The 9,129-nt window shown below is 34.9% G+C and overlaps 2 protein-coding genes across 2 annotated transcripts; one reads left to right on the top strand and one right to left on the bottom strand.

Annotated features, from left to right (window-relative positions):
• Positions 1-214: 214 nt before the first annotated feature.
• On the bottom strand, positions 215-793 carry LOC112512188 (anther-specific protein LAT52-like). The gene is made up of 2 exons (XM_025118054.1): positions 661-793; positions 215-621 (listed from the first exon to the last, which is right to left on the bottom strand). The coding sequence occupies exons 1-2, from the start codon at positions 791-793 to the stop codon at positions 215-217; spliced, it is 540 nt and encodes a 179-aa protein (XP_024973822.1).
• Positions 794-2,816: 2,023 nt separating this feature from the next.
• LOC112513556 (signal recognition particle 9 kDa protein-like) lies at positions 2,817-7,309 on the top strand. The gene is made up of 4 exons (XM_025119854.1): positions 2,817-2,994; positions 3,117-3,185; positions 5,786-5,879; positions 7,032-7,309. The coding sequence occupies exons 1-4, from the start codon at positions 2,923-2,925 to the stop codon at positions 7,103-7,105; spliced, it is 309 nt and encodes a 102-aa protein (XP_024975622.1). The 5' UTR covers positions 2,817-2,922; the 3' UTR covers positions 7,106-7,309.
• Positions 7,310-9,129: the final 1,820 nt, after the last annotated feature.

Below are 9,129 nucleotides of genomic sequence, written 5' to 3'. Positions count from 1 at the left end.
TCTTTATTCATACAAGACTCAATGAAAAACCAACCAAACAACCCGTAATAAGCTGTTTATCAAATAAAATAAACATTTGTTATGCTAAAAAAAGAAATCATCCTTTCACAAAAAATAAAGAAAAAGGCAAAAACTTGTTAAATACGTTTTGCCGTTTCTTCCTGTACAAGTAATTGATTTGAATTTCAAAAGAAATAAAAACTTACACATTGAGTTAATATCCCATGATACCAATCTCGGCGAGAATATCTTTGCAGCGGGGATCGACTTCCTTCACCATGAATCCAATCGGATTCGCCATTCGAGTCTTACCTCTAACTCCATTTTTATCGGTTAACGAAACCCTAGAGCTGCTCTCATCGTCCATCACCTCCGGACACTTCTTATCGGGGCTTTCCGTCACTCTGACGTCACAAATCTCCTCCTCGTGGTCGCCGCTGGCGGTGATGCTGTACATGCCGTTAGAATCGCAGGTTCCTTCCACGGTGAAAGTTTCTGCGTCGTTCTCACGTTCACGGCAAGACAGGATTACTTTTGTGTTTGGAACAGGATAGCTGATTTTCGTCGGAAATTGAATCCGGCACGGATCGCAATAAACCTTTCCTTGTACTACGAACGACTCTCCTCCTCCTCCTCCGCCTCCGCCTTTTCGGCCGCCACCGCCGCCGTTGGATGGGGCGGGAGCAGGGGCAGGGGTTGGTGAGGCAGCGGTGGTGTTGCCGCGGCCGGCGATGGTGCCGGAGATTGATATGATAATGCAGAAGAGAGTTAAGACGGTGGCGCATGTGGCCATATTTTTTTGATTTTGTTTATAAGAAACGGAAATTTATGAAGTGGTGGTGGTGGTGGTGGTTGTGGTGGAGGTGGTGGTGAGATCGTCGGATTGAAAGGATGAAATGAGAATGGGGTTTTGATGTGGAAGGAGGAGGTTGGGAGGAAAAGGCGGGAAACATGGTTTGGTTTTTATTTTTAGAAATTTGTCACAAATATTTGAAATCATCGATTTTATTTCATTTCATTTCATTTATAACCACAAAATTGATTAAATTAGTATGAGATTGAAACTGGAAAAACAAAAAAATATATATATATACATATATATATATATATATATAATAAGTTAATCATTCTATGTTAAGATGCGAAATTTCAATATCATATATGATTATATTTCTTTAAGTGTGTTTAATCATACATGATTAAACGTCTATATTGTCAATCCAACATATGTTTAATCATATATGATTAAGCTGTGAGGGTAACCTGGCTTTTTTATAAAAATGCCATCAAAGTGAAAGTGGRTGAATGCAGGTGGATGGAAGTACTCACATCTGTTAGAACCAAGCCACTAAAAGCAAAACTGATCCCAAGGCTCGGAAATATTATCACTATTATCACTAAACTCGTTTTTTTGTTAAGGTATTTTAAGCTATGTCTAAACTAATCCTGATAAATTGTAACCGCAAGAAATCAACCATGATAAACTCGGTGACCACAATTATTGTATACAATTTTTTTTTTATTCTCATTCAACTCCTATCATTTTCATTCCCCTAAGTGAACCAAACATCCTTAAATAAAATTTATTATCAGATAAAATAATAAAATCAGTTACATAGTATTTTAATTATTTTAATTCAGCCAATAAAGTGAAAATAAGAATGAATTTTCATTCCCATTTAACCAGAAATGAAAATTCAGACTTGTAGGCGTATACGACTATGGGTGAAGATGGTACGGTATCATGTTTTTTTTTTCTTCATATACCATGTACTAATATGTTATAATTGGGGGTTGGGTTACGATGCGAATGAGAGTTAATCTGAGAAATGTAAAAAAAGATCTCCATCATTGAATGTACATTGGGATGAGATGCATCACATCAATCCCCGTATCAAACACGATTAATGGGTATGTTTGAGATTAGTACGATTAAGGGTTCAAATTACTTCTTACGCTTCTCACTTTGACTCTTTTTTTCACACGATCATTCATCTTATAAATGGTATCGTAAAATTTTATATCATATACCAACTAACTAAATTAATACCAGCTTTATGCCAATTATTATACAATATCAAAACAATTTATTCTACTTTCATTATTACTAACTAAAGCTAGAAGGATACTCGTGCAATGCATCGAGACACATCTCGATTTTGGTGTTTCATTTTATTCTTTTTTTATGTCAATATAATATGGTTTTATGTGGTTTTGAGAACGYAATAATGTTTTTATTTTTGAATAAAATATAAATTTGAAAATATTATAAAATTTTGAAAAAAAAAACATCGATATCAGTATCAAATTAATTTTTTTTTAAAATTATTGTTTTTGGTGAAATTTCCTTAATTCAATTTTTTTATTATAATTTAATTTAGGTTTAGTAACGAAATAATTTAATAATATAATGTTTATAAAGATAATAACTAAGTATTCTGTTAGAACTCAATAATTATGTTAATTATATTTTAGATTTTTTATATTTAAAATGAGATGTTTATCTAATATTTGATTATGTTTATCTACAGTTAGTTACATGAATTCAAATATAAAGCTTTAATAAGTTGTTAATATGCACAATTTACTTGTAATCTTAAATTTTAAATAATATGCATCAATAAACAGCACTTCATACATAAAAAAAAATGGGTTTTAATTTTTTTTGTCAAATGTTCTATAATAACCAAACACAACTAATTAAAAGAATTATATTATTGGTTTGAAATTAATAATTTTAATTTTCGGTTAATTTAATTTTTCTTTTTGCAGTTACATATATACTATATAGTAACAAATTTATGGAGAAAACCCTCAATTAAGTGTTTAAGAAATTCTCACGACTAACTTGATCGCCGCCGGCGAGGGTTTGCTGGCGTTTCTCGTCTACTCCGTCGATATAAAATTTCTGGATCGGAAACGATGGTGTACATTGTATCATGGGATGATTTTGTTGAAAGATCCGTTCAGTTGTTCCGCTCTAATCCCGAAAAAGTATGGTAATCTACTTCAAATTTCAATTTATTTGGTTTTTAATCTGATTCATTGTATTTCGGATCTAAATCATGATCTTGTATCTTTGTCTGATTACTGTTCGTCGATAATTTGGATCGCAGACTCGTTATGTGATGAAATACAGACATTCTGAAGGTAAATTGGTTCTCAAGGTCACTGATGACAAAGAGGTATTCTCATTGGTGTGTGTATGTATGTAAAATTGTGCTTCCTACGAACGTTTGGATTACACAGAAATTGATGTTTGCTGTATGTGTTCACTGGATTTGTTTCTATGGGGGGCAATTTGTTGATGATTAGCACTCTTTCTATAAGGGAAAGATGGATTATACTTTTAGTCTAGGAATCAAACATGTTTAGCTTTTAGCCGATAAATTGATATGAAATCCAACCTTTCGAAGTTAACATGTTACCTTTTTGGAGAATCTGTTGGAGTAAAAATTTGCCTAAAATCTCCGTTTTCTTCATTTAGGAGAATTTGTTGGAGATGCTCTAACAATTCAGCTATTAATAATTTAGAACCTAAATGTGAGCATGAAAAGCTCAAGTCGCTCTGTTTGGATTTCCTGCTAGGCAATCCTTTTACGTTGGTTGATCCAATTAAACTTGTGAAAACTCTTTTCAGTAGAACTCCATGCTCCTTTAAGTGATTATCACCAAAATTTGTTATGCTCTCATGTGAAATGCTTTATTAATGCCTTAGAGTCCGTTAGTTAGCAGCTTAATGAGTTTAATAGGACTCAAAACTTATTCGGTCAGCTATGCCTATATATGACTGTTTGGTAGTGGCTTAATGATATAGAAAATGGTTTATTTAGTAAGCTTCTAGAGGTAGCTTTTTGCAGAAAGCCAAGTTTTTTTTCCTCCAAACCTACCCYTCCCAATGAAAAAACATGCTCCTTCCATCTAGGAAAAACCATCCTAAAGAAAAACCTCTCAATCTATACAAACAGATTAATCCACAGTCGACATAGACAACTTTATCCATACATCACATAATGGAAAAGCAACAAAACAGCCCTTTAGTGGGATATATTTATTTTTTTGTAAGAGTTAGAAAGTTTTTAAACATTGGTGTTACAAATGATCATGCAATTCAAGACTTCAAGCCTATGTTTATTGTCAATCACAATTAGGAATTTCTTGGTCACTATTGAATGATCCCAAGCATATACATCCATCTCAGATTAAACTCTGAAGTTCTCCTGTAGGCTGTAGCAATTGAAAGTTTGAAACTACTATCCCCTATGTTAATGAGCCAAATACTTTGGTTTGTCAATTTTGATACTGATAAATTGGTGCTCCAAAATAATTTCGAAATTGTTGCAATAACACCAACACACACACACACACACACACATAGAGAGAGAGAGAGAGGGAGGTTCCGGGGAAAACCCAAAAAAAAAAATGAAAACCTGAGGAACACCCTGATAACCGCCTAATGTCATTTGTATGATGTACACATGTGCATACAGGCAATTAAAGTTGTTTCTTGGTTTCTATGCACGTGTGCATGTTATGCACATGTGCATATCGGACAAATTACTTGTATGCACATGTGTATACCGTACAGATGAATGGTTACCAGGGTGTTCCTCAATTTTCAATTTTTTTGCGGTTTTCCCACACACACACACACACACACACACACAYATATATATATATATATATCTTATTATCATGTATCATAAATTAAATTGAATAGCAATTTTTCCTTGGAAAAGTTTGGATTTCGTATCAATTTTACTGCTAAAAGGTAAAATGTTTGATGCCTAGACTGAAAGTATAGTCCATCATTCCCTTGTGATTTTTGTAATATACACTTAATTTTATGGTCAATAGTGTAGTGTTGCCTTCTTTGCATTTCAGATTTATCTTCGGTTTACAGGACTTGAGTTCCTAACACCATATGGCACTTTAGCTGGACTGTTTGTAATTTAACATTCATGGCACTGGCTGGACTGTGAAAAATCAAAATCAACTGCCTAAGAAATGGGTGTGTATGTCTTCTTTATCTTGAAAAATGACCATGTTGCGCAGTGGCTACCTCTCATCAGGGAAGGACCCACTATGGTGCATACAGTGGCATGGGCCACCTCTTCATTCCTCCGTTGTAGTGTAAAAAGTTTTAAGGTCGTTAAAGGTGCCATTGTATTATTTGGTTGGTGCAACCATATATTACTAGAAAGTGGTACAACAATAATAACAAAGTTTCTCTTGGTAGAGTTGGTTTGCACGGTCTTCTCTAGGCGTGGGTTCAAATCCCATTTGTATCATTTTTTTTTTGTTTTCAGTTTTTAGCTTTTAATTTCAAGTTTATTATGTTTCCGGAAATTTTTTGGGATAAAAGCAAGGAAATAACCAGAGATCAAACAATGATTTTGTAAAAAGCATCCTTAATTTTGTTGTTAATAGTCAAATGGTGGCGAATTGACCAAAATAACCAATCTTCCCAACCAATTTTAGCAACTTTTTCAATTGAATTCTCATTTTCGCCAGAGTTTACGCAAATGCCTTAGCATTTGCATAAACTCGATTTTCAGATTAAAAAAATCCTTATGCAAATTTGTGTATTTGCGTAACGATTTTTTTCCTTTTTCTTTTTAATCTGAAAATAGGTTTTATGGCATTTGCTTAAAATCTTGCTAAAATGGGAATTCGATTCGGGAGATTGGCTATTTTGGTCAATTTCCCCAAATGGTGCCGCCACTTGAAAAAAAGTTAGGTCTGCCTCTGACTTATAGCTTCTCTATGGATTGATATGTTGTAGTGTCTCAAGTTTAAGACCGATCAAGCACAAGATGCTAAGAAGATGGAGAAGCTTAACAACATATTCTTTACTCTGATGGCTCGAGGTCCTGAAGGTATTACCCTTTCTTTTTCTTCTTTCTTCTTTCTCAATTGCGTTTTCTGTTTATGGGGTCTTCTTTTGGTGGTTAGTCGAACTCTAATAAGTAGGTATGGCTAGAAATTAAATAGGAAAAGCATGACCATAATGTTTCGAAACAAAACCCGTATTAAAAAATACTAACTTTGCTTACCCTAACTTTGCGGTTGCGGGCCAGCTCAGACAAATAAAGGCTAGGCCTTAGGACTCTTCCCCATAGGTCGCTAGTTTGAGTTCGGCCATGGAGGATTTTCCAGCATACAACATGCAAGCTGGTCCGGACACTCACAATTACCAAAAAGAACTTTGTTTACCGTAAACGAAGCATGATATTGAATATCTGGAATTCTGGATTGATGCATGTTGTAAGCTAGGGGTGTTCGTGGTTCGGTTTGGGTGGTTTAACACCCCCCACCCCCAAAACCAGAAATCAAACCGCAATGGCGGTTTAGGAAATTTTCCAAAATGGGCGGTTTGGCATCAAGTGACCAAACCAGTCAAACCAAACAACAAAAGGCGGTTTAGTCTAACTGGTTGAGGTGGTTTAGGAGTTGTTTACCAAGCATCTACCCGGTAAGTGCTTACTGGTAAAATTCAATATTATCACTTACTGGGTAAGATTTTAGTTGAGGCGGTTTGAACCTATTATGGGCTTTAAAACATAAAAAACATACGTTGATTTTCAAAATTAAACCTCTACTAATATACACCATAAAAAATACTATACCAAATCATAAAATAATCATGTATCTAGTTAGAGAAGCGATCTTGGCATTTTGCCTGTTTAGGGAACGCGGACAATTGGGAAATGAAAACTAAAAACCTAATGCCTTGGCGGTCGGTTCGATTCAAACCACAGACCGGATGAACGGTTGTCTGGCTACTTTTCAAAAGGGACCGGACCGCCAGACCATTCAAAGAGACAAAAGCGGTCTGGTTTGACTTTGATGGACCGATTTGAGCGCGTTTTTTGAACACCCCTATAATGTGGGCCTTTAACCAAAAGCCGTGTTATCTGAAAGGAAAATAAATAACGATTTATACTGGTTTTTACGTACAATGTATAAGTTGGGAGTTGGTAGGGGTTTTGCATGGAAAAATAATGTGGACAACTTTCTCTCTTTTGCAGTTGATGTAACAGAAGTCACTGGAAAAGAACAAACAGCACAACCTGCCAAGAGAGGGAGGGGAAGGAAGCAATAGCATGCATTTTGATCCGCAGCTGTTCACTTTTAAGCCATTCCATTGTTGGTTACAAATAGAATAGTATTTTCGTTTGATTTTGTATGAATTGGGGCATAATAAGTATTCCGCTGTCAACCGTTCGTATTTCACACTTTTTACATGCTAGGGGTCTTAATGGAAACAACCGCTCTACTATTTGAGGTAGACGTAAAGTCTGCATGCATCTAATGTCCATGAGTCTTATTCTCCCTTTCATACACTTTTCACAAACCCTTTATGGAAACAACCGCTCTACTCTTTGAGGTAGAAGAAAGGTACGTATACATCTAATGGGTCTGAGAATCTTAGGTGGCATTTGGTTCGTTGGATCCGGCAGAATCTGAAGGAATTTGAATGGTCAATTCCGTTGACGAAAAATTGTATTCTCGCATTTGGTTTATTCTTTGAGTTTTGGTATGGAATTCAAATTCCATGTATGATGGAATGTAAATTCCTTCATGGAATTTGAATTCCACCAACGTTCCACTACCACTGTTGCTGCCTCCGATGGTGCCTACTACCACCACCACGACTGCCACTACCACTACTACTCCTCTTTCATACATTGACAGGCAAACTATTAAAAAAATTCACATTTATGTAGTGCCTAAATTGACAACACTTCAAATCCATCCAATCAAACACATGAGTTTTAACTTTTAGTCGGTCTCTGTATTGAAATTAGGTACGTTTGGCCTATTAGAAGTCGATTCATATGGTTATCTCTCTCGTCGATGTTTGAATACCATGATGGCACTCATCACACCCTGTTCACAAATATTCGGCATTGATTTTCTAGGTATCTTAGCCCTTCGACACTCTTGAAAGAAAAAAGTGAAATTCTATCTAATTATGTAAAAAAAGTGAAATTCTATCTAATTATGCAAATTGGAGATAAAACAAGTAAACGAACCTGTGACAGAAGTAAGAAGCGATCAAGTCAGCATCCACACAGAAAAACGGTTAAGGGGAATGAAGCCTGGTCCGAAATCATTCAAACCCATTTGAATCTTGATCTAATGAACGATCTTGGGCCAGACAACATTCCCCTCAACATATGATCATCCTGAAACAACCTCATAACACCAAACAATACTAAATCAACCATACATAGCCTTGAAAACTAAGCTTAGGATATGCAAGAATGGTTCATTGCCATTTCAAAATCATAATATACAATGCCATTGATGTTATATATATATATATAGAAAGTGAACATGCATTTAGGGTCAACTCTCAAGTAGATGCTTCAATTGAAAGGAGAAAAGGGTAATAAAGGACAATTTATAGATTCCAAAAACTACTCATGTCTTCATAAATACCTCATGTGAACCATCCAATTCAATCCCAAAAAAAATTCCAACTATCCATCAATATGAGAAGTCATTATTAGCATTTGATGCTACACTCACATGACTATGTATAGTCAATGAAGGTTTTGAGTATTTTATTGGTATCCACAATATATTACTGGTTTCAACCACAAGGGGTGGTGTCTGATTGATTTGAGTGTGGCTCTAAAGGTCAAAAGTATCAGGAGGTCTCAAGTTCAAATCCAAGGAGGAATAAAAATCCCCTTATAGCCACGAAGGTTCAAATGCGGTGACTCCGGGTTATCTGCAAAGCAGGTAGTCGTCCTGAGATTAGTCGGCTCGTATAGCGGGTTGGATATTCAGGTTAATAAAAAAGAATTAGGTTTCTTTTCAAAATAACTGTTCATATGTATATAATTTTAAGAACATGTAATTATTATACTTTTTTATTGACTAAATGACAATTTTATTCTTGATAATAGATAGAGAAACTTTATCTGTCTCATGATTAAGGGTAAAATGGTAAAAATATACATTTATTTTGAAAAGTGAACACTTATTTTCGGACAAACTAAAATAGAAATGTCGGACATAGTATTATACTTCAATGAAAGAAAATAAAATCTAGAAACCAATGTATTGTGTGTATTGTTTCTTCTTGAAAAATATGTGAAATAAAAGATTTTTAGT

Source organism: Cynara cardunculus (genome assembly GCF_001531365.2).
Source record: "Cynara cardunculus var. scolymus isolate 2C chromosome LG 5, CcrdV1, whole genome shotgun sequence".
NCBI lineage: Eukaryota > Viridiplantae > Streptophyta > Magnoliopsida > Asterales > Asteraceae > Cynara > Cynara cardunculus.
This window is presented reverse-complemented; position numbering and strand designations above follow the sequence as displayed.

Bases quoted from the DNA above. Each gene is read 5' to 3' on its own strand.
- LOC112512188 (XM_025118054.1), bottom strand. From the start codon at position 793: ATGGCCACATGCGCCACCGTCTTAACTCTCTTCTGCATTATCATATCA. The intron at 622-660 runs GTGGCGGCCGAA...GAGGAGGAGGAG, and splicing joins CGCCCCATCCAACGGCGGCG to AGTCGTTCGTAGTACAAGGA.
- LOC112513556 (XM_025119854.1), top strand. From the start codon at position 2,923: ATGGTGTACATTGTATCATGGGATGATTTTGTTGAAAGATCCGTTCAG. The intron at 2,995-3,116 runs GTATGGTAATCT...TTTGGATCGCAG, and splicing joins TCCGCTCTAATCCCGAAAAA to ACTCGTTATGTGATGAAATA. The intron at 3,186-5,785 runs GTATTCTCATTG...GATATGTTGTAG, and splicing joins AGGTCACTGATGACAAAGAG to TGTCTCAAGTTTAAGACCGA.